This window comes from Strigops habroptila, chromosome 18 (genome assembly GCF_004027225.2).
Source record: "Strigops habroptila isolate Jane chromosome 18, bStrHab1.2.pri, whole genome shotgun sequence".
NCBI lineage: Eukaryota > Metazoa > Chordata > Aves > Psittaciformes > Psittacidae > Strigops > Strigops habroptila.
The window spans coordinates 6341826-6369505 of NC_044294.2; the positions used below are offsets into that span (position 1 = coordinate 6341826).

Genomic DNA, 27680 nt, shown 5'->3' on the forward strand with positions numbered 1-27680 from the left:
TGAGCATTGCTCTGCAGCATCTCATCCTTGGAAAAGCTCCGGGTTTTCCCTTTGTTTGCTCCTTTTTGTGCCATCTTGTCTGGACCCACTGGCCTGTGGCATTCGAGGGGTCACTCGTCCTCATTCATATCTCATGGAGACATTAACGTCAGCCTCGTCCTGCTGGCACCAGCCATGCTCCTCATTAACTTTCCTAATTAAGAGGCCCCTTTCCACGACCAGAAGGGCTGTGGGATGGTCTCTGTGATGGAAGAGGGGGAGAAACCCTCAATCCTGCCCTGAGCACCCGGGATGGCAGCATGGAGCTGCTCTTCAGGGAGGTAAACTGAGGCAGGAGGGGGAAAGCTCAAAGCCCCAAGAAAGGCTGAAGAAAGGCGGGTGGAAATGAGCTGCCGTCACTCAGACTTGCCTCCTTGGAAAAGCATTTCTTGGCTGCTCCCGAGCCCTGGGGGTGTTCAGCTGGGATTTGGTTTTGCCAGCCAGGCCCTGACACGCCAAACCCTGCGGTGCACGGCTCTGGCACAGAGCCGGGCACCCACCACTCCTCCTGCCATGGCCAAGCTTTGGTCCTGTCCCCAGCTCATGGGAGATGCTGAGGTGGAAAAGCCGGAGCAGGAACACTGAAGCCACGCTGTGTCCCCTCTTCACCCTCCTTCATCCCATCTGCACCAGGGATGGCAGTAGATATGCGCCTGCAGCAGCATTATCCAACACTTCACAACCTGTTTCAGGTCTCAAGCCATTTTCTCATTCCAAACCCCAGCAAGACCCTGGAAGACAGGAAAAACCTTCTCATTGCTTGATGTTCACTACAAAATTACCTTTCATGGGATTTCAAGGGATCTCTGACACTCACCCAACACAAGTCCGGTGTCCCAGAGGACGAGGAGATGATGACTTGTCCATCAGGAACAGGCTCTGCACAACCACCAGCAGCAACATTTGCTCATTCCATCTCTACAGCCTTTGCCAAAGCCCTGTGACCATTTCCTTGGGCTGGTGGGAGAGCTCCTACCCGCTTTGGCCAACTCCCAGCCAGGAGTTTTGGCATTAAATGGGGCTTTTTTAGGGGTGCTGCTAAAATTAAGTGTGCTGGGGCATGAGTCCAGGGAGGGAGAACAAACTGCAAATGCACTAAGGAAAAGGAGTGGTTTTTAATCTGTGTTTGAGAGATTTGCATACAATTAGGCCGGGACCTGCCTGCATTTGCTTCCGCATTGCATTCCCGTGAGGAACCTGCCGGTTTTCCTGCCCTGCTCCCAGCCAGAGGTTGATTGCAAGGACGTTCCCCCTGGGAAGCTGGTGGGCAAGGGGGTTTTGGGGCTTCCTGGGGATGCTCTTTCCACTGTGGTCCCCTGCCCTGAGCACTATGTGTTACCTCTGGCCATACAGCTGGGTAACGGCTTCCTCCCTGAGGTGGAGGATGTGTGAGGAGACATGCTGGGAGATGCTCCAGTGATTGCCTCCCATAAATAGCACAGTGTTTACAGGAGCCCGCCATCCTCAGTTTATTTTTCTCTCTGCAGAGCAAACAGGTCATTCAATCCAAATAAGCTCTCCTGGTCCTGCTGCTGGCACAGCCCAATGGCACATTGCTGCAGCCCCCAGGCATCCCTTGGGTTCTCAAGCCCCTCAGCCCAACGCTGGCCACTTGGCCAAAGAGGTGAAGGGGAGGCCCATGGGCTACCAGCTGAGAAGCCCAGCACTGGGTTTGTGATGGTCCCACACTGTTCCCATCCCCACCTTGGGATGTGCAGGCTCTGTTGGAGGAGAGGGTGAAGGTCAGCCCAAAGGGGCAGATCCAGGCGTTGGGACATCTCTCACTGAGGCAGAGCAGAGCAGGAGGGGACAACTCACCAGGGTCTCATTAGAGGAGGGAGAAAGGATGGCAAGAGGTGCAGATGGGATCTGGGAGCATCCTCTTGCTGCAGATCTGAGGCTGTAGCTGGTCCATGTCCCTGCTGCACTTGGATAGACTAACCCCACTCCTGGGGAGCGACTTATGCAGGATGAGCCTAGTCCATGCTTGGGAGGAGTCCCTGGAGGTCTTGACTGGTTTAGCTCCATCAGTCCCGTTCTCTCTGCACTACCCAGCCAAGGGGTGAGATTTTGGGGGTGACCATTTTTCCCCCTACTTCTCCAAGGATCCTAAGTAGCATCTGGTCCAGCCTCACCACCAGTTTGGGGTCACTGTTCCCAGCCAGGACCCGCCGCCTGCCCCAGCAGCTCTGTTTAACACTGACATAGCTCTTGCACAAGAATGCTGCCAGCCCTGCGCCTGTCCCCCCCCCAGCCTGGGGTGCAGCCCTATCCCAGCACCCAGGGAGGATGAGGGTTGCACGGGGGTCTCACCCCGGCACATCCCAGCAGTGATTTGGGGTGACACATTGTCAGCCAGAGCCCGGGGCAGCCCCCCCCGCTCTTCGCGCCGGTTCAGGTCTGATCTGGGGGGGAACCAGCCCCGTCCTGTCCGGTTGATGCGCTGGGTCCTCGCTCCCCCCGAGCGCAGGCGCTGCCTCCGCGCCCGGAGCCTCCGTCACACCCGACCTCCGAAACCGGTTTTGGTGCTAAAACTGGGACCGGACCCGTGCCGGGAGCTCGGGGCTGGCACCGACTATGCTGCTCCCCCCGCTGCCGGCTCCACCCCCACCACCCCCCCCCCCCCCCCGGTTCTTCCCGGCCTCGACGAGCCCCAAATCGGGTCAGTCGCTCTTTAAACGCCTGGAAGGCTGCACCATGTGATGCTCCAGCTCCGGTTGGGAGCCGGCGGAGCCTGCGGGAGCCGAGCGGTGCCGGGCACCGGGCACCGGGGACCGCGCACAGAGCCGAGCGCCCCGGGCATCCCTCCGGCCGCCCCGCAGCATGCCCCCGGCGGCACCCTGCGGGTGAAGTGCTACTCCTGCGCCGGGGTGAGGGCACCCCGAAACAAGCCCTCGGCTTGCAGAACAAGGTGAGGTCCACGTCCGGCCCGGAGCGGGCGGCTGCTGCCGGGGCAGGGGCCAGCAAGGGGGGGAACAGAGGTCCCGCTCCGGTGCCTCGGCCCTGAGGGGCTCCGGGGGCTGGCCCCGCGGCTCCGGGAGCGGTGGCGAAGCGGTGCAGGTGGGTGCAGGATGAGCCCCGGGGGTCGGAGCGCCGGGGGACGGCACAGGGCTTGGGGTGGGGGGTCCTAGTTCCCACCCCCCGCCCAGGCTCCATCCCGGCTTGCAGCGCAGCCAACGATGCCAGTTGCAAACCGCGTCCCTGGGCGTTTGCAGGTGACCGAGGGACCCCAGCGCGGGGGGCCCGCAGCACCATGGCACACCCCGTCTCAGCCTTCCAGGCTGCCTACATCTCCATCGAGGTCCTCATCGCTTTGGTGTCCGTGCCGGGGAATATCCTGGTCATTTGGGCTGTGAAGATGAACCAGGCGCTGCGGGATGCCACTTTCTGCTTCATCGTCTCGCTGGCGGTGGCCGACGTGGCCGTGGGGGCTCTGGTCATCCCCCTGGCCATCATCATCAACATCGGACCACAGACGGAGTTTTACAGCTGCCTCATGGTGGCCTGTCCCGTCCTCATCCTCACCGAGAGCTCCATCCTGGCGCTCCTGGCCATCGCCGTGGATCGATACCTGCGGGTGAAGATCCCTGTCAGGTAGGAAAACACGTTGGGACCAGCTCTGTGCTGGCTGCTGTGGGGAGGTAAAAGAGAGAAAGGGAGCCCCAAACTCTTGGTGAAGCACTGGGAGAAAGGTCTTCCTCCACACTGCTGCTGCTGGGGCACATCTGGCTGCAGCAACGATCGGGGCAGGCTGGGCTGGGGGGGTCCTGGAGCCTTTGGCAGCTTCACTTGGGGGTTCAGAGGGTGCTGGGGTGCAGGCAGAGGTTGCATCGTGGTCCCTCATGGGGTCCCACCGCACATGGGAGAGCACCGGTGAGTGCTCCAGGGAATGGAAAGGGGATGATAGATTTGTTTTCAACCCAGCCTTTCCCTCAACATGGGCAGCTCAGGAGCCCGGGGGTGATAACTTGCTTGCTCATGGGCATGTGTGGCACAGTTCTGGGGTTTTGAGGGACAAAAGGTGACAGCCTGGCATGTCTTATAGAGCAGGCTCACATAGGAGAGACCCCAGCTACAGGGGTGCCCCACAAATGACTCCTCTCCCTGGATTTCCCCTTCTCCTCATCTGTATCTGTTGTCAAAGCCAAGCCCATAACAAGTACAGTGGGGTGTAAATGAGGGGTACGAACTGTATTTGAACTCTGCTGCTTCAGGAGTTGATATTTAACTGCTTCATGGCTGGCTCCTGGTGAGGTGCTGCAGCCCCTGGGGCTGGAGGGAGGCAGCTGTGGGGCCAGAGTCCCGCAGTGGGACCGGGGCTGTCGGTGGGGCTGGAAAGGATCTGACACCCGGCACTGGTACCTGCACATCCCACCTCAGCCCCGCGCTGTGCAGTCGCTGTTGTTGGCTCTCCTTGCTCTGTTCAAGGACACCTTTGCCAGGCTCATCAGCTCCAGGGAGGCTCTGGCTGCTGAGAGCATTGCTGGAAAACTCAGCCCAGCCAGATGGCTGAGCACGAACTCAGCTCGTGTCACCCCACTGACCCTTTGCAGTTCAGCCCCTTAGCTGGAGGGGCCCATGACCCTTCCTCAGCACAAAGACCCCCAAAAAGGACCCAACCCTCTTGTGTTAGGTGCTGCCCAGACCCTTCCAGAGGCAGGAATCACCTCCCTGTACAGGGAGACAGGGACATGAGACGCTTGTGTCGGGATCGACTGGCTGCTCCGGTGTGCTCGGTGCCCCTGGACCAGCCCAGAGATCTCTTGCTGTGGGGCTTTTCCTTGGCCCACAGAGGCTGCTCGGTGAGGGACCGCCAGGCAGAGGAGAGGCACAGGTTAAAGCCCAACCACTCCCCACCACAGATGATTCCTCAGGCTGTTCCCGACTTCCTCCCTAAGTGTGATTTTCCCAGCCTGACAAATCCTTGTCTCCCAGCCCGTCGGTGTAACTGAAGTGATTCTCACCCTGTCATTGATCTGGGTGCTTTTTTGGTTCTCCTGCATCCCCTGCATGCTGGGGCTGGCTTCAGGAGTGGGAGTGCTGCAGCTTTATACATAGCAACACCGCCAAGCTCTCAGCTGTCATTTTCCTAACAAATCCAGTCTTTTTATCTCCATTCCTGCCTCTGAGCAGCAAATGGGCCTTTTGGGGGAGATTTCTGCCCTGAGCCCAGGAGTTTTCCTGGAGCAATATTAAGCTGTGAATAGTTTGGGTGGGTTTTTCTTATGCAATATCGACCCTGACTTTTGTTGTCCCATTACGTAGCTGAGCACTCGGCACCAGGAGATTTTCCTCCGAGTTTCCGTAGCCTACTTAATATTGAAAAGCTTTATAGCCACAACAAGAATGGTTCAGCTTCACCAGCTCTCCCATTCTCTCATCCCTGGGTGCTTCCTCCTTTTCCTGGCAGTTGGCAGATGTGGTGATTTTAGGTGATTTTGTGGCACAGCAGCAGCAAAACGCAACGTTGGAGATCACAAATAGCACAGAAACCACCACTAGAGAATCTTGCCTGAACCTGGAATGCCGCGAGTTTCCCCCAACCTGTGCTGGATGCTGAGAGATGATACTGAAAACATTTTGACAGCTCCAATCACGGCTTCGTGGTGTCATTCCTCACTGTGACACCGAACCCACCAGTGTGCAAACGGGTGCTGAGAGCCTGTGGCAGTACTTGGGTCCCCACCAAGGCATGTGTGTGTCCCTGGAGGTCCACAGGCAGCGATAGCACCCAGAGAGACCTGCAGACGATGTGAGGGGATCTCTGCCTCAGGCACATCCATAGGGCAGCCAGGACATGGAGCAGGGACATCCTGTCTGGCATATTGGCATCGGGCATGGAGGGGAAGGGGACGGCAGACAGTGTGCATGCTGCAGTGCCAAAGTCCCCACACAAGCCTGGCACAGGGTGGGTGCTCACCAGTGGGACTCACACACAGCCAAGAGGCCTTGTGGGCTCTTGTGCACGGGGATCCCACATCCCCAGCCCCACTACAGGCTCTGCCGAGGCTTGGGGAGAGGGGACAGCAGGGAAGAGAGATGCATCTCCTAGAGGCAGCTGACAGGGACTGAGAGCAGCAAGCAGAGAGGGTCCGGGCATCCCTTCTCCATCCTTGTGCTGACCACCCCACCAATGCTGGGTCCCCGGCAGGTCAGCACTTTTACATTTTGGGTTCTATGAAGGGGTGTGCAGGGTTTCCACATCCCTGCCACGTACTGGCCAATTGGGGTGAGAAGCCAACGGGACTGTTGCCTGGGAAGAGTTGTCTGAAAGAGAAGCCAAGTCACTACTGGATTTTCCAGGTTTTCTATTTAATTAGGCAGAGCCAGGACTGGAAGTGCTTGGCAGGGAGGGGGGAATGTGGTGCATCACAGCCGGGATCCTGTTCCAGCTCCCATGTACAACCCAGCCCTGGGGGCTGCGAGCTTGGGGGAACCACCTTCAGGTTTGTTCCTTCTTCCAGCAAACATGTGGACCCGTCTGCTGCCCGTGCGCTCACTGCCCATGCACCCAATGGAGATCAAGCCCTGGGGCAGACCAGGAGCTTTGTGGCCCCAGGGGTGAGTGTTTTCTGGCACAGTGTCTTGAGCAAATGGTGCCCTGAGACATCTGCGATGCATCTCAGGATGGCAGTGGGAAAGTGGCATCCAATGTTGCATCTCAGGCATCCTCCCTGCTCCCACACCATGTTTCCTATGGGTACAGAAACACAGATGAACATGGATCACTTGTACAAGGAGGAGGCAGGTTTTGCGGGATGAAGAGGGGTCTTTCATGGCTCTGCGTTGGCATCTCTTTGCTTCTGCTCTGGGAGGTAAACCCAGTGCACACCCAGCGTAGTTGGGGGACGGGGATATCCCACCAAACCCTCTCCCTCTGCCTCAAATCCCGAGCTAGCATCCCTCCAGTCTGCTGGGGTCTGCAGGATGCTGCCTCCCCCAAAGGGCATTTCCTTGACTCTGGAGGGATGCAGGAGCATCGCTGGGGTTGAGCAGGCTGGAGCAGAGGGTACCACGCTCCCGAGCCTCCACAGGAACTGCTCTAAACAGCTGGAAACCACCTAAAATAGGTTTGCTGCTTTCATGCTGCTGGAAGCGCTCACATCTCCCCTCTCGCATCCTTCCTCCCCTTCTGGCTGCAAGGCAGGACCCCCCGTGCTGCCGTCCCCGCCGCCGGGCGCAGCAGGGCCCCCAGCCCAGCCCAAACTTCCCTCTCACAGCCGGGCCTGGGGAAGATGAAACGAGTTCAAAGGGAGGGGAAGCAGCCGGGCAGGGGCGTCCGGCAGGAACCGGCCCCTCGGCGGCAGGATGCTGGGGGCCGGGGCCGGAGGGATGTCTGGGGGGGTTGTAGCTCCTCTGGCGCCAGCCCCTGCCCCATCTCTGCTCTGAGGTGCTGCATTGGGCTTTTTGGAGAGGGCCATGGCAGCAGGAGCAGGTGTCACTGGGACATGCTGAACCACAGCCCCTTGCCTGGGATGCTGGATGCATGGATGCAGTCTGGTCCTGGCTTGGTGTGTCCTTGGGGGCCCTCACCTTGCCCACTTTGCACCACCAGCTCTTCCCTCCAGGTCTTTGAAACGTGTGCCAGGAAGATAAAAGTTGGAGAGATCTGCTGGTAGCAAGAGCCCTTGTACATGGGGGTCTCTCACTCCACAGCAGGGACCTCCAATGCTTACCCGAGGAGCATTCCACCAAGGCAAGCTGCATTTTATATTGCTGAAGGTTTTGAACATACATGTGAGGCTGCAGAACCATGGAAATTAGACCAAACTGGAGTGGAAGTTGCTAGGAAATGGTGGTGGGGGCAGTAGGAGATGGTTTAGAAGAACTCTCTCCTGAGCCTTATGAGATAAACCAGCTCAGGCGTGGCAGGAGCATCCCTCAGCCCCGGACTGCAGCACTTGGCAGCCAAGGAGGTGAGGAGAGCTGCAGGCAGCCTTGGATGGCCCCGATTCTGGAAAGGGGAAGCTTTCCTCCCTTGACTCCTCTGTTGCCCAGGCTCTTGCCGGGATTGCAGCGCTCTTTCCCCTTCTCTCCAGGCGTGCCAAGGGCTGGGGCATGGGGCCAGCTGGGGCTGGGTCACAGGGAAGCCTCAGCACCCTCAGCCAGCTGGGTCATGGAGCAGGGCATGTGGCTGGGATGGTTTTCCCACCTTTCCTCCACTGGCAGTTCATGGAGGGTCTTGGCAGGAGGGCGATGGGACCCCACTATCATGAGATGGGGATGAGGAGGACATTGGGATGAGCCCCTGCTTTGGCCCAAATTCCCAGGCACCAAAGCACATAAGCACCCATGGGAAACCTTTCTAGCACCCCCAACACTAAGTGGTGGGAAACCTCCTTGGACATTTGGGCTCTGACACCCAGCAGATGTGTTCAGGATGGAGATGAGGGGGTTTTGGACCAGGCTGGGGTGTGTGGTGGTGCTGATGCCTGTGGGAGCTGGTCCTTTGTGGAGGTATCAAACCACAGCAGCAGTTTTTGAGGCTTTCATCAGACCAATGGGGTGAAATTAAGAAAAGGAAATGTGTGCTCCATCTGAGGGCAGTTTGTTGGCCGGGCAATGGGTTTCATGGCTACCCAGGGAGGCAAAGGTGACTGGAGATGCCTCAGCCTGGCCAAAGCAGCAGATGATAAGTGAGGGTAATGGCAAAGTGATTCTGTCCACCCAGGCAAGGGAATAAACCAAACCCTGGTTCTCCCAAGGCTTATTTTTAGGTTTGGAGGAAACATTTCACAAGCATCAGGTGACTCAGAGCCAGGTGACTCGGAGAGCTGCAGGGGGATTTTGCACCCAGGAGCTCCTCTGGGTTTCCTTCAACCTCCATTACTCATTATCCATCCTTATAGACCCTGCCCCTGTGAAAGCAGATTGAAATCCCAAGGAAAGAGCTCCCATTTTTCCTAAACTGGAGAAATTTGGGGGACTGGCAGGTCTCTGCAGCCACCTCTTTTATTCCTTCCCTTGCTGCCCTCCACCAGGTGTATTTTTAGCAGAGGAGGGAGATCTATGGAGACCTTCATTCCCAAGGAACAGGCAGATCTGAAGCAAGGATGGAGATTAAAAGGCAGAAATCACATGCAGGGGGGTTTGCTGGAGCCTTCAAGCTGTTTTCAAGCTGCAGCTCCCAGCACCCTGCACCAGCTCGGCAGGTGGGTGCTAAATCAAAGCCAGCATTTCACACCGCGCTCTGCTCAAACCAGACCCGGGGTGCACGGATGAGTTGTGCTGGACCAGGAGCTCGGTTCTGGTATCACCAAAACACCCAGAGCCCTGGCAACAGGATGGGCTTTACCAGCAGGTTATATTGGTCTTGAGATCCCAGTAAATACCCGGGTGAGCTGGGTTGCAGCACGATGCTTTGATCCACAGAGTGGTTTTCAGCCAAGAGCAGGCTAAGTCAGAGATCCCTCGGTGAGGGGACATCTGGAGGAGGCTCAGTGGGATCACACACAGCTGCAGCAGCAGCACCATGCGACGTTTGCCAGCAGGCACAAAATCAGGTCACTCAAACTACAGATGCTGCCACGCCGGCCAGAGGAAGTGATTTGGGCTCTAAGCAGTGTCCGCAGCTCCAGGGCTCTTAGGGAAGGCTCTGGTGTGGGTGTCCCCTCCTTGGCATCTGTGGGTGTCCCCTCCTTAGGATGCAGCGAGGGTCTGACTGTGGGATGCTCCGTTCTCAGTAGCATAGAGGGAAGGGGAGAAGAGCAGTGAATCCTGTGCAGGGATACTCTGGATGTGCTCAGATTAGGGGTTATTCCCCAATTCTCTCTATTAAAAGGAGGAGGGGAGATGTGTGGCCCCCAGAGACCCCAGACAGGCTTCCTGGGCAGCAGCATCCCATCTCATCCCAGCCCTTCTGTATGTCTGAGCAGGGTGCTCCCTGTGCTGGCTAAGCTGCCCGGGGTATCATTCCACCCTGACCCCATTTGCTGTGAGTCGACATCTGGCCCCTCAGCAGAGCTTAAACGGAACAAATACCAGCTCCTTCCTGCTGATGTTTCCCTGCTGCATCCCGAAATCCTGCTCTGGGATGCTTTTTTCCCCTCCATCTCCTCAGATTTCCAGGCAAAACCATTGCCCCTTGGCAAGGCATCACCAGTGCGTTTGGAGGCATGTTTCCAGGGCAATAGTACATTTGCAGACAGGGAAACTGAGGCAGGAAGCAGCACTGTGGCTTGCTCAGCATGACCCCACCAGGCAGGGAAGGAGGCTGGGGCACAGCAGGGATGGAAGCTGAGATGTGCTGGGACAACTTGGCCCTTCTGTCATGCACTGTGCAGTGATCAGCTGGTCTCATGTCACGATTGTGCCCATCAGCCAGGTTCCTCCATGGTCCCAGGCCATGCCATGGTGATCCATGCATGAAACGGGGTTATCCAGGAGTCCTGCTGGGCTGCAGGTCCCCGATCTGCAGAGCCTGGAGTTAAGAATGCCAGAAGTTGCTCTTGTCAGCAATCGATCCCAGTTAAAAGTGGCAGCAACTCCATTCACTGAGAGTCAAAAGGGGCTGAGACACATCTGGAGGGATGATGCCCTCAGCAAAGGGGCTCCTTTCCATGAATTCATCCTATAGGAAACACAGACATCAAACTAGATGGAGATGGGTGGATGGAACCCAGCAGTCTCTGCTCCCTTCATAGCACTGATTCAGGTGTGTTGGGTACTATCAACCCAAGAGGGCTGATGCTCTACGAATTGGGCAGATGGGACACTAGCCAGCTTGCATTTCTTCATCCCATGGCAATATAAACTGACCATGAGGTGAGGAGCACCAACAGTCAGGGCCACCTGGACATGGTGGGATAGACAGGGAAGTGTCTGCAGTAAGATAAGGTCCCTCACTGCAGGTGAGTGACGGTCCTGTGTCCATGGTGCAATAGTCCATCAGGCCCGTGGTTGAACAGCAGACCCCCAAAACCACCCCCAGCCCCAGAGCTGCAATTTGCAGACCCAACAGGCAGATTGCCACACTTCCAACAGCACCACTGAGCACTTCAGAGGTGGCTTTCCCTTCTCTGGAGTGCCTGGGGTGTTTCCAAGGGCTCTGGGTTGGTGGAGGTGATGACAGTGTTCATTGGGCCTTGGTGTCCAGTGCTTTCCAAGACCCTGTGCAGATGCTGGCAGCAAGACAAGTGAAACACCCTACAGAAGGAGGCTCTGCCAGAGCAAAAGCTGCTGATTCAGCCTACCGGGTCCCAACCAGCCCAGCCTGGCCCTGCAGGCAGCATGTCAGGAGTGAGTCAGGAACAGCTCACCACAGTGTGTGCCGTCACCGTGGCCATCCGGTGCTGGAGCTGGCTCAGGGCATGCTGGAGCCCTTCCATGTGGGGTCCTGGGTCTTCCTCCACCCCTGAGATGGAAGAATGTGACTCCATCAGTGGGAGGTAGCGTCATTACCTGGTCTTACAGAAATGGTCCCACCTCTGCTCCATGCTGGCCAGAGCGTGTGATGGAGCAGAAGTGACTCAGGGGTCAGGGCTGGGTGTGCAGCAGGCTCAAGCATTCCTCTGCCATGGAGCCAGCACCATTCCACTCCCCAGTGAGCCTCCGTGCCATTGCCCAGCCCTTGGCATGTGGTCTGGCTCTGGCTGGACATGTGCCATGTGGCCACCAACAGCCACGCCACCCTCAGTTCCTTTTACACCCCAGGGTGCATCATAGTCTCGTTTTCCCAGCTCATGTGCAGTGTCTTTAAAGTGGCACGTTGACTCTGTGGACCAGAAAGGGGATTTTGGCCATAAGCTTGGATGGGAGACAGCTGGGACAAAGCCCACCAGACTCTGTGTTCAAAGTCAGATCTGGAAGGACTCCCAGCCCCAGAGCTGCAATTTGCAGTCAGTGAGGCCAGACCCAACAAGATCTCCTGTCTAGGGCATCTCAAAGCAGCTTGTTCCCAAACACCAGGGACTATTGGATGTGGGGATGTGCTCTGAGGGTACATGGCAGCCACCATGGTCCCTGGGCCTCCAAGGAAGAACAGGCAGTGCTGGGCAAAGGCTCAGGGATGGGGGTCATGGAGCTGCTGCATTCAAATGGCCATGCTCAAAATCAGCCTGACAGTGAGGAGGAATGACACTGTCATTCCCAGAGATTCACTGCTGTGACCCCTTGGGAGTCTCAGCATGGAGAGGGGCTTCAGTGGGACCGGTTGGAGCAGACGTGAGAGAGTCAAGAGCCGTCTGAAATTCAGAAGGTCAGTGTATTGGTGGGTCTGTATCCTATTGTGGAGGCAGAGGGGATAGAAAGGTCACTGCAACACAAAGGAGGATGCTAAAAAGGAGGAAAATGTGGAGGAGGCACCAAGGTGAAGTGACCTGGGAGATGAGTTTCTATGTGACACACGCAGGAGTCATTTCAGTGTGGAAAGAAATTGTTTGGCTGGATGAAAACCTCTGGTTGACAGAAGGGCAGGGAAGAACCTTGCAGGGTTCTGCCCACAGACACAAGTCGTGGCAGGGTTGAGGTTCCTGCAGACAGCAGGACATGGAGCACTTTTCAAAGTGATCCTGGCAGATGCAGCAGGGATGGACAGGGAGAACCAAGCGCATGGGATGCTGATGGGCTGGGAGGAGCAGTCCCAGGGAGCCAGTCCTTTTGGGACACATCTTGTCCAAGGTGACCCGAACTTTCAAGCCCATGAAATAGGAACCCAGCTGTGCCAGAGGCTGCCCTGGCTCCTGGCAGGGACAGAGATGCTTTCTCTGGCAGCACGGCTGCCCAGCTGCTGGGACAGGCACAGGATGCCCAGTTGCAAGAAAGAGCAATTGATGCTCTCCAAAGCAGTCACAAAAAGCCCCACAGGGCAGTGAGGTGTCCTGCAGAATAGCAATGAGCTGAGCACCCCCAGCACCCAGCCCCACCACAGCCTGCGGCCAGGCACGTAGCTGCCTTTCCAGACGGGCAGATCTGGGTATTAAGGAGACATCACTGGCGATGCCATCAGGAACAGGGTATAAAATAACCCCAAGGGGTTGAGACCCTCCTTCCTATAGAGCAGAGGCAGCAGTTGATGGGGGGCGAGTAGGTGGAGGAAGGGTGATAATGCTTTTGGTGATGTAGGGCATTGCAGAGCAGGATCAGCCACTGGGAAGTTCTGCAGCATCTGGGTTTGCCCTTCACTGCCCTGAGCCCAGTGGGCCTTATGCCCTTGCCCCATGTCTTGCTGCCTTTTTCTTCCTCTTCACCATCCCTTCCTTGCCTGGGCTTTGCCCCGCGGCACTGAGCCAGGGACCACTTTCAGCAGCCACCGCATTTTGGCTGGATTGATCTTAAGAACAAAAGTCTCTCTTCACAGAAAGGAGCTGGAGGAGGGAAGACGATTCTTCCCCAGCCCCGTTTCCTTGTCTTCATCACCAGCCTCCTTCACTGCTGCCCTTAAGGCTGGCCATGGTGCTCTTGCATGCGGACCCCTGGGTACCAGTGATGCCTGAGCAGGACCACAGGGACACAGAGGCAGGAAGGTGACATCCCTCAGTCCTGGACCTTGCATGGGATGACAACAACACCTTTCCATTGATCCTCAAAGGAGGCCCAGAGCACAGAAAACCAGGACATCACTGGTATGGCTGTCTATCAACCTTCTCCAGGCCATTTCTCTCCCTAGATCCAGAGACCAGAATGATTTTTTTTGGCCTCTTTCAAATAAGGGAAGTGCCAGCCTCTGGCACCAGGGATGCTTTCTCATTCTACTCAGTTCATCTTGCTTCACTTGGCACATCACAGTCCCCCTCTGCGACTCAGTTTCCCCATCTGTTCACAGAGGGAATGATGCTCTACAAACACTCCAGAAGCACCAAGAGGATGATGCTGTGAAACGCTGCCTCAGCCACAGCCAGAATTAGCACAGTCTTACAGACTAAATGATTCCTCTTTCCTTTCTGCACTGGTAACAACACTCAGTGACTCAAACCTTGTGCTGCACAACTGAAGCACTCGTTTCTCTGTGTGCAGGCAGCTTTGTTCACTGCAGCACTGAGTGGTCAAGGCTGGGAGAGAGCTTAGAGCACAGCCTGTGTCCAGATGGACGTGGCAAAGCCTGTGCCGAGCCAGGGGGGTGCCCACGTGGGTGCAGGCGAGAGAGGTTTATTTTAAGGGAGATCATTCCTCATATTCCTCACTGCTGGGATGCAGAAGCCTTATGGGCTCAGAGATGTCTGTTTGCTCCAAAGGAGCTCAAGGTGTGCTCTGATACCAGCAGCCATCCCCATCTTGCTTTTAGACCCTCACCCACAGTGCTCGCAGCATCAGTAGTGTGGTTGCCACCCTGAGTAGGGCCATGCCCTGCCGTAAACGCCACAGGTCCAGCTACAGCAAAGCACCTCCATCTCCACGAGCCTGGGGACCTTCTTGCAGCACTGCATGTCCCTTGTGCTCCAGGGAAGGGGGACGCTGGCTCCTTCATGGGGTCTGGCACATTCCTTGTGCCTGGGAAGGACTCGATCCTGCTCAGTCCATGCCCACGCCCTGCACCAGCCAGGCTGCCTGGGCAGACTTCTGCTATGTCTGCCCATTGCTCCTTGCCTGGATTTAACTGCCAGAGTCATTAGGAAGAAGCACGGGGTGTAATTTATGCCCAGCTGATGCATTTCGCTGGTCTTGGGTCTCAGCTTTTTCTCTCCACCATGCTGCTGAGCTGCTTCCTTCAGGCAACAAGGTCAGTTTTCCTTCAAGGGAATAAATAATCTTTTAAATCTGAAAGAAAAAACCCAGAATTTACATAATAAACTTCAGGTTTGCTTTGTATTTGCACTTTTTAGTTGTTTTCTTGGTGGCAGATCGATTCTCTGCAGCGAGAGAACATTTGATTGCGGTTTGAACTGGAGCCTTCCCATTCAATTTGGCATTTCATTTGGCTGATCAAGATATATAGATTCATCCCAATATAAATAAGTTAATGGCTTGACACGTATGCTCTCTGATCCTCACTTCTCCTGTTTTGATGCTGTTGTTGAGGGATGAATAAAACAGGTTTTCCTCCAGCTTTGTGGCAAGTTGTGTTTGCACTGAAGTTGGAAGTCAACTATAGCATGAAATGGCACCTCCAAAGTGATTTTCACTAATTGCAAGTACATATAGCCAAAAATTAAATTAAATTAATCTAATCCAACTGCTTTTTGCATCTGAAATTGATCTTTTAATCAAGGGAAATATGCATGGGGCAGGAGGCGCTGAACTGGTTGTTTTGGGTTACTGTGTCCTCTGAGGTTTAGAAACAGCAGATCTCGTCGGCACGTCCTAATTCTCATTTAGACCTTGGGTGGAGAAAACAACCTCCCTCAATTTGTGAGCTTCCAGCCAATTTCTCAGTCTTGAGTATGTTAATCTTTGAACTGGGCCATGTGCAAGAAGGGAAATGTTCCCTTTGCAGCGACAAATTGTGCTGTGAGGATCCTGGACAGAGATAACAAGTTGTAGCCTAAGAAACTGAGGAGTTGAGTTGTTGACTGCGAAATCAGGAGTCGGGTGAGCAAGCAGAAGTGCAGAAAACAAGGAATTAAAAGGCAGATGATACTGATCTCTTGTTCCAGCTGTAATGTGGGATATGTCTTCTTCTGACGAGTCCTTCTGCACTGGAGAGATAAAGACCCACCTCAACCCTGCTTTGTGGCTGGGTTAATGCCTCTTAACAGGAGATGCTGTTTCCAGTTTCCTGCCTCCCGTTTATCCCAGGAGCAGAGCTTGCTGTCTTGTTGAATGCAGATGAAATGCCAACAGCAGGTCTCAAGATCCCTCTTATTTCCCTTCTAGTTGGGATCTCTGATCTGCTCCTGCCTTTTAACAGCTCTCGGTGCTTTCCAGACTCACCCGGTTGGAGGCGTCTCTGGGTACCGACTTGTTCTTTGCTTTAGCAGCATTCGCAGAGCGTGGTGGTGACATGCAGGGAAGGACGGTGGCACTGGGCAACCTGCCCTGGAGCTGGACAGATGGTACCAGGAGCTTCCTTAGCTGGCATCTTCCTCCTAACACGTCCGGCTTTCTGCAAGCCACAGCGTTTTGTGGGATGGAGTATGAGCCATCGAGGCTTGGGGAGCCCAGTCACACCAGGCATTTTAGATCTCATTTCCATTTCTCATGGAGCCCACATTTGACAGATTTGGCATTTTAAGTGGTTTAAAGAGCTGCTTTCTTGCTTTCTCTGTCCTCTCCTCTTCCCCCTCGCTTCTCCATTTTGGGCGCTGACTTTCAGAGTCCTCATTTCAAAGAGGTTCTTTTGCATAAAGAACAAAAATATGCAGCGCATGAAAAATTCAAGTACAATACAAACAGCAATTGAAATAACTCGCTGTTTATCCAGCAAAGGCCTGGATTTACCCTGAAGATAGCCAAAGCTGCCTTTTATCCCTTCTCCTTTGTACTACACAGGTACCTTGCCCTGACTTCTCTCATCACACAGTGACACGCAGAGACATGCAAGATCAGCTGCCTGAGCAAACAGCTCCCAGGTAGTCACCATGGCAGGGGCAGGGCTGATGTATGAGAGCCTTTGAGATGGCCGGATCCACAGGGCGATGGTCCAGGGCAGATGACCTGAGAGTCCTGGCCAAGCACATTGATCTCCCCAGCATGATGGGTGAGAAGCATCTCCAGCACAGTGCAGAGAGGGAGGCACGTGGGTTTGGAGCAGCTCATCCTGAAACCTTCTTGCCCTGCCGAAACTGCTGGAGGTGGGTTGCTCCCAGAATAGAAGGGGCTCAGCTGTGTGATGGGGACGTGCAGGACCTGTCCTCACATTCAGGCCTGTCCTCCTCTCCAAGGAGACGTTTGCACACCAAATTCCTATTTTTGACAACAAAACCGTTCGGGCACTAAAAACGTCCACGGAGTTTATTGCTCAGGGGTAACACTGAAAACAAGCCCCTTGTACTCATCACGCTGGCCATCAGTGATGCAGCCAGCTTTCCGAATCTCACCTCCATCTCTTAGGGACTGGGCCGTTCCTCTCTCTGTGTTCTAATTCCCAAAGTCCTGCTGCAAGAGAAGAATCTCAATTTCTGTTTCTATTCTCGTTTAAAGCAGCACTTCTCATGCTTTGCATCGCAGAGAAATGCTCAAAAATGCCACTGCCTGAAAGCAGGAGCCAAAAGAGAAGAACATCACAGTTTTTAACCCGCAGTTCTAAGATTCTTCAGCTTGTTTCATGATTTGCAGCCATTGCCAATGGGGTTAAATCTTTTTCCCCTACCCTGGGGTCCTGGAGGGAGAAGCCAGTGATCCAGGAAAGTTCTGGGGGGGCTGTGACCACACATGGAGCTGGGGGGGAGCCCTGGAACTGCCTGGGTGCAAAGCTAAGGCTCAGTGCAACTTGCACCCCACTGACCAGGGGCACTGTCACAAGTCAGCAGGAGGGTGGGTGACATCCAGAGCATGGCCACCCAAGTGCAGGCACTCAGCACCCTTGGATGCACCTGGTGCTGCCCACAGCATCAGGCAGTCTCACATCTCCCTTTGGGGTATGAAGGGTCTGCCTGGGGTTAGAGGGCAGCACTCCCCCATAGGCACAAACTAACTTAGCATTTCCATCAGGCATCGGACACCCCGCGTGTCCCCAGCCCCCTGCCTAGTCCCCATCCACCCGCATTTTGACTGCCAAGCACTGAGTGGTTCTTGCCAAGAATTTCTGCTTACACAGCCACAGAGCACTTGAATGTGTCAGGATCCAGCCACAGGCTGTAAACCAAGCCCAGTCTGAAAACAAGCTTAACTTTATATGCACAAAGGATTTATACTTGCTGCCGGGATGAAGGATGCTGCTTGAAGGAAGTGAGAAAAATGGCCTTTCTCATTGAGCAGCAGCGGACGACACGTGCTCCTCTGCCTTCTTTGGGCAAGAGCGGTGTCTCCTCCACACCCAGGGCAGAGCCTGAAGGGGAAGGATGTGTGCGAGGTCCCTGTGCTCTCCATCCTCCCTCCCTGCGATCTCTAGCCCTTGCATGCTCCCCTTCCCCTTGCAGCATCCTGTTGCAGTGGGATGCCCAAGATGATGCCATCGGCACCGGTCCATGGTGGAGCTGCCATGGAGGTTACTCACATCCCACCTCTAAGATGAGGACAGCTGGGCAAGTGGTCTGGAAGGAGCTCTGCAGTTACTGGGCGCCTGCTGTTTGTTCCTGAAGATGGGCTGTGACTCATCACCAGAGCCTAAACAGGCTGCAGGGATCCAGCAGCTACTTCTCCATCAAGGCCAGAAGCAGCCCCAGGAGGGGTATGCAACTGCTTGGCAATGAACTCATCCAGGCTGGTGTGATGTTGTGGCTGCTCCTAAGGACCAGAGATGCGATAAGTGTCTTTGGCTCAGCAGGCAAAGATTTACCTCAATCCTCCAGCTGGAACCTTGTCTATGGCAGGTTTAGACTCAAAACCCAGGTGGGCAGTGTGGGCTACTGGGGAGAAGGGAAGGAAGCCCTTAAACAGTCTCATGAGGCGATGTCAAGCTGAAGATGGGCTGAGCTGTGATGTGCTTTGAGGCTGATGGCATGAAGAGAGCAGCAGATGTGGGGAGATGTGTCTGGCCTCTGGGTCCACACCGTGGACCACTAGAGCTGGGGGGAGACACCTCTTCCCATACTTGTAGCCATCCACTGGATGGACATCCCTGATGGACTCTTATGTTTTGTGCCTCCAGTCTGGGGTGAAGATACCCTGGCACAGCCTGGCTGGCCTATAGAAGCATCATTCCCCGTTTCCAGACACTTTATCCCATAAAACCCTTTTCTACCCTATTGCTCTTGCTTCTTGTGGGGAAGTTTTTGTCCCTGGGGCTGCTTTTGGATGTGCCCACATCCCTCTTTCCTGCCATTTGCTGGAGCTGTGGCCACCGCAGCTTCACCCACCACAAAACCAAGCACTCACCAAAGCCCTGGGGACACTGTCTCAGTGTGTGGGGATCAGTCAATTTGGGCAGGATGGATTTGTTCTCAGAAGCCTCATCATCACCCTCACCTTCATCCATTAAAGATTTACTGGCTATTAAAAGGGGTCAGGAACACTTGGTGGCTTCGCCAGCTGCTTGTACTTCACAGTCACTTGTGCACGGTAATTCCTGTGCAGAGAGCTACAATCTTAGGATGGTTAAAACCAAACCCTGGACACAAGCTGGACCAGGAGGAACTTCAGTGGGACGCACACAACCCACTGCACTTATGGATCTATACACTCCCATGCAGATGCTTCTGGCCTGTCTCATATTAGCTTTGGACGAGGTTTGCATCAGTCGTAGAATCCCAGACTGGTTTGTGTTGGAAGGGACCTTAAACCTCATTCAGTTCCAGTGCCAGCACCTCAGCACCCTCACAGGGAAGAACTGCCTAAGATCCCATCTCAATCTCCCCTCTGGCAGGTTAAAGCCATTCCCCTTGTCCTGTCCCTACAGGCTCTTGTCCAAAGCCCCACACAGCTTGGTGTCAGTGGCAAACTTGCTGAGGGTGCTCGATCCCACTGTCCATATTGCTGACAAAGATGTTGGCTCATTTTCTAGATCTCCAACCCACAGGTCAATGCAAATGTGACACTCCCAAAACATCTCCTCTTGTTTTGGTTGAAAAAGCTCCAAAGCCTCCAGGTCTAGTTTGTATAAAACCATTTTGTTCTTTAGTATTTCCTTGAACATCCTTTTTGTCCAGAAAACACTTGCAGTTGTCCAGCCAGCCCCAAGATGTGGCTTTGCTGGTCCCTGCTCTGGTAGGGAATTGCAGTGCAATTCCTGGGGAGTTAATTCACTAATGAAGGCAGGCCAGAGCTAATGAAATTAAGCTGGGGCCAATATGGTAGGAGGAAAGGAGGCCAAGCTGACATGAAGCTCATCTGCCCTGTGAACAAGGCAAAGCAGCCAGAGCACGTCCTGATCTAATTGAAAGTCTCTAGACAGAAGTCCTTTGATGGCAGAGGATTTGGGTTTCTGCTCCTTCTTCCTGGCTGCATCTTTGCTTCAGATCTTTCAGTGTCCCGGAGGCTGCTTGGGTGGGAAAACTCAGATGTTGGTGATCAAAGCTGCTCAGAAATGCAAAGCTGAGAAATGCCCAGGGCTGGGATGAGGAGATCTCTGGGCACCTGCACAAGGTGAGAAATGCTGCAGAAGGGACACTGGGACAGATCGTGAGTTCTCGTAGGTTCTTTTTCACCTCTAATGCTTATTCCTTCTTAAGTCTTTTGCTTTGGCTGTTTACCTCCTTCCATTCAGATCTCTTTAGGGCTTCATTTAGGGAAGTGCAAAATCTTGAAGGTTATCAAGGATTTGAAGGTGGATTTGGATGTCTAAAAAGCTCTCTTAGCAGTAGCATAAATGTCTCCTAGCAGTAACATCCTCTTTGCGTCACTTGAGTGCATCTTCTATTCGTTCACATCCCTCCTGTTCGGAGTTTTGGGGCTCTTTGGGGGTCAAACATCAGCCACTCGGTCCTTCCCGCTCCTGACAGCATCCATCCAACAGCATCCATCCAAACACTGCTGCAAGTCAATGCCAGCAATGGGCCCACACAGCCTGCAAACACAGCTTGAGCTGTTGGATGGCTCCATGAAGACATTTCACACCCTCCTGTGTCACCCTGGCAGCTCTCGCAGCCAGGATGGGGGCACAGATGGCAACAATACAGAGGTGATGTGAGAAAAACATCTCCTGGGCAGAGAGGTGCTGACACCGTTTCAGCATGTTCCTCTCATGGTCACATCACCTCTGGTCTTTCACCTTGGAAGACATGTGGGCTTGTGACCATTGGTGGCCGCGTCACCATGTAAGCAGTGGCCTTGGGAGGGACAGATGTCAACTAACATCATCCAAAGCTGGTAGCTGGATGGAAGGTCGGACAGCCTGTTTCTATAAATGCTTGGAAGCGAGGAGTCTGGCCCTATCAGCATCTCCTCTGGGATGTGTGGAGGCTTGTCCTGATCTCAAAATCCCAGACTTGTTGCTTGTCAGATGCCAGCTGGCAAGTAAAGACATGAACACTGGCCCAAAATCCATGGAAAGTCTTTGAGGTGGGACAGAAGAGTGCATCCTTCTACAGCAAAGACATTGGTGGTGGTTGCTGGTGGAGCCCCTTTCCTGCACCAAAATAGCCCTGCACGCTCCATCAGCATGGTACTTCCAGCCTGACACTGATGTCCTACCACAGAGACACTTCCCAGTGCTCCAAAGGAGGACCCAAGGTATCCTGTGCCCTTCCCAGGACCTCTGGTTGTTGGTCTGCAAGACATTTGAGCTGTGGAAGAAAACTGAGAAATGCCATCAGGCTCCTGGGGGAAGAAGGAACAAGGGGACATGGTGAGACAGGACAGCCAAGTGGCTGCAGCAAGGTGGTTTCCACCATCCTGCCCTCTGACTCCTCGCGTGACCTTGAGGAACTGATTTAAAAGGAGTTGAGACCATCCTACCAAGAGCCAGAGAAGGATTTTCTCACCATATGGCATCCTTTCTGCTTGGCATCATCTCTACGAGCAGCTGGCACCTTTCCTACAGCTCATCCCACACGTGGTGACCTGGAGTTCAGCAGCTCAGAATCCCAGGCTCAGCAGCAAGAGGAGCTGGGCATGACCAGCCCTCTTCTTTGAGTATCTCTGCTCCCAAAACACTTCAGGTGTCCACTGCAGCAAGAGGAGATGGCACCACACCATGAGGTTGTGCCCAGAAGCTGTGGCTGCCCCATCCCCGGCAGTGTTCAAGGCCAGGTTGGACACAGGGGCTTGGAGCAACCTGCTCTAGTGGAAGGTGTCCCAGACCATGGCAGGGGGTTGGAACTGGATGAGCTTTAACGTCTCTTCCAGCCCAAACCAGTCTGGGATTCTCTGAGAAAAGGGGCCTCAGTGTCTCCCTCAGTGACTTCATTCTCAGCCCAAGAAACTGACTACAACATCTCCTGGAGCATCCCATCATGAGGCAGCATCTCTCCCTGGAGGACCCTGTTCCACGTCTCCCTGTTAGCTCTACACAGCCCCTGGGGACAATTTGTCTGCCTCCACCTCCAACCATCACTTCTCGCACTTCCTCTTGGGATGCAAACAGCACTCCAGCAATAATTGACACTTTGCTTCTTTCTTTGCATTTCCTTCCAAACCACCAAAGACATTTTTGCTCCACACCAAACCCAATTTCCTGCCCATCCCATTTCACTGGGATGTCAGTGAGGCTGGATGGCTGCTCTGCTCCCTCCAGGCTCCTTTCTCCTGGCCTTGGCAGGGCATGCAGGAGGCTTTGGGGCGATGCCCATCTCTGTAGGGAAGAAATGGTGCAAAAACCACCACTGAGGACAAGCTAGCAATTATGGTCAGGCTCAAAACCCCACAGACAAAGGAAACAAACTCAAATTGGGTGATGATGGTGGTGACTATTATCAGGGATGGTTTAGTCACAGCTGTTAATAAAAATAATAGCAGTAATAAAATTGCAGCGATGCAATTGTTCCGATGCTGATGAGAATAATGAGATTATTTATTAATTGTGAGCCATTAGCAGCATTTTCTCATGCTTCTGCCTCCCAGACCCATCCCAAACTCCAGCCCTATCATATTGATGAAAAATGAGGTAAAGGAGAAAGGCTTTTTCTTGATGGCATAACCAAGGGAGAAACACGGAAACAGCCAAGACTCCTCTGCTCATCACCCCCCACCCAATGCCCTGTGCTGTGAGGCTGAGCACTGGGTGGGATCAAGCACTAGGTGGGATCTTGTATTTCCTTCGTTTAAGCCAGATTTGCAGCCGTTAGAGCTGCTAAACCCCTTGAGAGCTGCATGGTCAGACCCTGTGGGGTGGATGAAGGAGGAACTCAGAGCCAGTTTATGGCCGTTGTCAATCTCCACGTCAGGCTTATGGGAGACAGTGGCACACATGAGCCCCTGAGGACCATGTTTCAATGCAAGATGCTGCAGCTGCCTCTGCCTTTGGTTTATTGCTTGAAGAAGCAAAAGGAGCAAAAGGAACAAAAGCCCCAGCTCCAATGTTGCTGTTTCCTATGGATTTTGGGGGTTCAGCTATGGTTCCTGGGGGGATGCACAGACAGGCTTTGATCTCAGCTGCTGGCTGCTTCTGCAGTGCCACATTTAAAACCTCATGGTGCAAAGTTAAGCAAAGGAGCACAAAGAGGCAGGTCCTGATGTTAGAACTGTTGTGTTGTGCAGCAAGGGTGGAGACAGATGTGCAGCGAGCAGGGATGGATATGGACCATGGCAGAGAGATGGATGTGCAGCAGGGAGGGATGGATATGGACCATGGCAGAGAGACGGATGTGCAGCAAGGAGGAGGAATGAATGCGCAGTGAGGTGGGAGCATCCACGTGAGGCAAAGAGGGATGGATGTGCAGTGAGGAGGTTGGAGGGATGCTCACTGAAGTGGAGAGGTGGACAAGCAGCCAGCAGCGTGTGGGGTGGTTGCTCTGTTGTGTGTGTGTGTTGGACACCCCGGACCACGCGAGCTTGCGTGCATCCAGGGACATGAGGTCTGCACAACCTCTGCAGCTGTTCTGATGGTGCTGATAGCCATCTGCAACAACACACAATGTTCTGGAGCTGCAGGGGGCCAGGACCGGCCGGGCTGGGCCCCCTGGAGCCGTCCCCATCCCTTCTGCTTTGGCTGCAAGAGCGAACGCTGCGTCCTCTGATCCGACCCTGCTTCATGACTAACAGGGTCCCAGTGCTCACTCTGTGCCTTGTGCTCCCCCAGCCCAGGCATGAGAGCAGGGGGAGAAGGGGTGGGTGCTCTGGGAGCAGCTCCATGCCTGGGTGCTGGCTGCAAGCCCTGGGATGGTGTTTGGGGACTGTGGTGCTCAGCAGCCCTGTCTCTCCGGTGATGGGTGTCACACAGCTCTGCAGGGCAGGGAGCACCTGGGGTGGTGGCAGCACGTTCACCAAAATCAATAGAAGACCCTAGAAACCCTCGGGAGTGGGGAGATGGGGCACAGCCTGCAGGGACTGCGGAGAGGGAAGGAGCAAGGGCAGGTGGTTGATGCTGTTATTTCGACCTGCTCGAGCCTGAATGGTGGGAATGGAGTGTCACGGCTGCAAGGGAACATCAGCTCTCCCCAGGGACCTGTTAAGGGTGATGTGGGGTGCACAGGCCAGCACACAACCCTGCAGGAGCCTCTGGTACCCCTCTGCTCACTCCCCCACCATGGGCCCCCCACCTTTCCCTTCTCCTGGCTCACTGGTGCTCTCCCGCCACCCCTTGTCCTGCCCGTGCCCCGGCTCTCCCTGCCCTGCGCCTTTCTCAGGGTCTCCTGCCCTCTCTCCTCCCTGCAAAGAATAAATCACCCTCCGGCTCTAACCTTGGCTCCGAGAGGAAACAGCAGCCTTCATTGCCACCTCATTCCCATGGGACTGGGCTGCCTCCCAGATGCTGGGAATCTTTTCCCAGACCAGAGGGGTTTGTTTGGGAAAGCTGTCAGGGACTGGTGGCTCTGGACCCTCTGGATTCCAATGTTCCCCCCCTCCATAATCCCACCCTGACACCTTGCGCATCAGATGGGTCTTGAGAAGGGACTTTCAAGGGGGAGTGAGGCTGGATTTGAGCCCTTGGCTTTATCGAAAAGCCCCCAAATTCTCCATTTTCCCAACAGAGGTAAAGGCTGCAGACATGCAGCACAGAGCTCTGAGCACTGCGATGGAGATCCAGGCTTGCCAGCCACCTCCCCATGGTCTCCATGGCCAGGTTAACACTGGCACCACAGCAAAAACCCCAGCAAACAGTCAGAAAATGCCTTTTGTTCAATCCCCTCCAGTGGAAAGCAATAGTACTTGGGCTGCAAATCTTCTTGGCCTCTGAGGAGCAGCTTTACTTTGAGGACCGGGGGGGAAAATCAGTCTAGCAGCCTCCACTTCCCGCATGGAGAGCTCTGGAGAGATGAGCCCAGCCCCATCGTGCTCCCCAGTGGCATCAGGGAGGGAGCAGAGCCCAGCCAGAGCATGGCTTCCTCCTTCTCCTCCATCCCTTGGCACCGGCCCATTAGGAAAGAGGATTTGGTCGATCGGTCCAGCACTTTAGGAAATGAGATAGGCTGTGCCCAGAACCTTCCCCAGGGCTCCATTAGTACCAGCACATCCTTCCTGCAGCCCCGTGGGTCCCAGAGGATGCTTTTGCTGGTGATTTCCTCCCCCAGTGCAGGGGGAATTGTGTGGGACAGGGCGCTGGTAGGGCTGGTGCATGGGGGGAGGAAAGGGTGAACTGCTGCTCTGGGTGTGGAGTGCTCAGATGTAAGGTGGGCTGTTGGAGCACCATGAACCCCCCCTAGATATGAGGGTTGAACACGCATGCTCCAGGTTGCTAATGCATTTCCTGGCTTGGCATCAACCCCCAGAGCTCCAGGATCATGGCTGAGGTCTCTGCTCATCCCTGGGGCTGGGGGTGGTGGTGGGAGACAGGGTGAGGTTCCCCAGGGCACATGCAGAGAAACCAGTCCCTTAACACGTCTGTCAGGACAAGCTGCTACCGACTGCCAAGGGCGGGAGTGAGGAGCACCATGGCATCTCAGCATGGGCACTGCCACCTCCTCTGGAGCAGTCTCAGCCCCCAGGCAGAGCATCTGGCTTGTGTTTGATTCTTTCCTGCGGTTGTTGTCTCCTCGACAGGTATAAAAGCATGGTGACACCCCGGCGGGCAGCCGTGGCCATCGCTTGCTGTTGGATCGTCTCCTTTCTGGTGGGACTCACCCCTATGTTTGGCTGGAACAACCTGAACAAGATGCGGAGGACTCAGGAGCTGAACGCCACCCACACACAGTTTGTCATCAAGTGCCAGTTTGAGACGGTCATCAGCATGGAGTACATGGTGTACTTCAACTTCTTCGTCTGGGTCCTGCCTCCCCTGGTGCTGATGCTGCTCATCTACCTGGAAGTCTTCAACCTCATCCGCAAGCAACTCAACAAGAAGGTCTCCTCCAGCTCCAACGACCCCCAGAAGTATTATGGGAAGGAGCTGAAGATCGCCAAGTCGTTAGCACTGGTCCTCTTCCTCTTTGCCCTCAGCTGGCTCCCCCTGCACATCCTCAACTGCATCACCTTGTTCTGCCCATCGTGTGAGACACCGCACATCCTCACCTACATCGCCATCTTCCTCACGCACGGCAACTCAGCCATGAACCCCATCGTCTACGCCTTCAGGATCAAGAAGTTCCGGACAGCCTTCCTGCAGATCTGGAACCAGTATTTCTGCTGCAAGACCAACAAGAACATCAGCACCACCACGGCCGAGCCGGGCAACTAGAGCTGGGAGAGAGCAGAGAGGGGTCCCCCGTGGCCAAGCCTGGTCCCTGCTGTCAGGGGAAGGGGTAGTGAGGACTTGGGAGGGCTGGATTCGCCAGCCCTGTCCTCCCCAGCTGCCCAGGGGGTTATTTATTCACTGGTTTGATATCGTAGCCTGCACTGTTCCTCGCCTTTCTTTTTTGTTCTGTTTGTTTTTGTTTTTCAGGGTTTTTTTTAACGGTTGCCAAGTATTTAAGGAGAAATTGTACAGACAAAGGCGCAGTTTATCTTCATGCAAATAAAGTAAGATGATCAAAACCACCCAGGAGGTCCTCTGCCATTGATGGAGACCTCCGGCTCCCTGGAGTGATGATCTCTATCAGTGAGTGATGCTGGGGGCATTGCATTCTCTGGGCCCCACATCCATGGGGCAGAAGGGTGCCCTGGTGGGAATGAAGCTGCTGAGAACCAGGAGAGGCCAGGACAATGTGATTTCTGCAGCTCTGAAGCCAGGAGCTTTCAAGCCCTTTCTTTCCCATCCATAAGCAGGGAGAGGTGAGCTGGGCTGATGGAAGAGATAGGAAAAGGCACCCCATGGCAATGCCAGCACCCTCAGGGTGATGAACCCACCATCCCCACAGAGCAAAGGGTCAGTCTCCAACTCTAAATGCTACCAGAGAGGTAGGTGGAGGGGAAAGAAAACCCCTAAGCATAACCCAGAGTACTCTGCAAGAAGTACCCTTCAGTGCCCACAGCCCCCAACAGCACGCATAGCCCTGTGAGTTACACCCTGTGTCCCCTCCTGTGTCTTCTCTCTCCTTTTACTTTGGCTCAGAGTCATTTTTCCCTCTTTAATCCTACCTGTCTTCTGTGCAAGGCAGTAGCAAGTCTCTCCCAGCCCTCTTCGTCTCATCTCAAGGTTTGTCTCATTGCTGCCTACCACCCTCCCTGTGCTGCCAAACTCCTTTGACCCACACTTTGTGGGTTATAATTCAGCCATCCCCATGGTCCAGGGGAGCAGAGAGGCACCTGCACCCATGTGGGGGCAAGTAGGAGACAGCTACAGCCACAGGGTTGGTGTTGATGCTGCCACAGGGGCACTTTCCCACCTCCATGTGTCTGCCACAGGTTCAGCCATTGGCAGGGTGCATTGGAGAGCTCTGTGGTCCCTATGGATGCTGGCAGCCTCACTGCCAGTCTTTGCTCTGCAGCAGGATCTCAGAAGAGGTGGTGGGAAGAGTTAATATGAATTCTTTTCTTATCAGCATCCCTTGTTCACCAGTCTTCCATTGGAAACACACTTCCTATGACCCTGACCCTGCCCGAGGAGGGTTGTGTCCCTTGAACGTCACCAAGTCACTGCAGCAAGTCCCTGCAGGGGCTGGGAGGGGGTGTAGAGAGGAAAAGGACCTTGGGTGGGTGAGATTTATGGGTGGCCTGTTAGCCAGCTCCAGAGAGCGATGCTGTGTGCACACAGC

At 54.7% G+C, this 27680-nt stretch overlaps 1 protein-coding gene across 1 annotated transcript; it reads left to right on the plus strand.

Annotated features, from left to right (window-relative positions):
* The first annotated feature begins 2330 nt into the window (after positions 1-2330).
* Positions 2331-26524, plus strand: ADORA1 (adenosine A1 receptor). Its single transcript, XM_030473285.1, has 3 exons — positions 2331-2950; positions 3255-3633; positions 25591-26524. Exons 2-3 carry the CDS (start codon positions 3293-3295, stop codon positions 26222-26224), a joined length of 975 nt encoding a protein of 324 aa, XP_030329145.1. The 5' UTR covers positions 2331-2950; positions 3255-3292; the 3' UTR covers positions 26225-26524.
* The last annotated feature ends 1156 nt before the right edge of the window (positions 26525-27680 follow it).

Excerpts from the sequence above, each read along its gene's own strand:
- ADORA1 (XM_030473285.1), top strand. The coding sequence starts at position 3,293 with ATGGCACACCCCGTCTCAGCCTTCCAGGCTGCCTACATCTCCATCGAG. Across the intron at positions 3,634-25,590 it reads CGGGTGAAGATCCCTGTCAG|GTATAAAAGCATGGTGACAC; the intron begins GTAGGAAAACAC and ends TCTCCTCGACAG.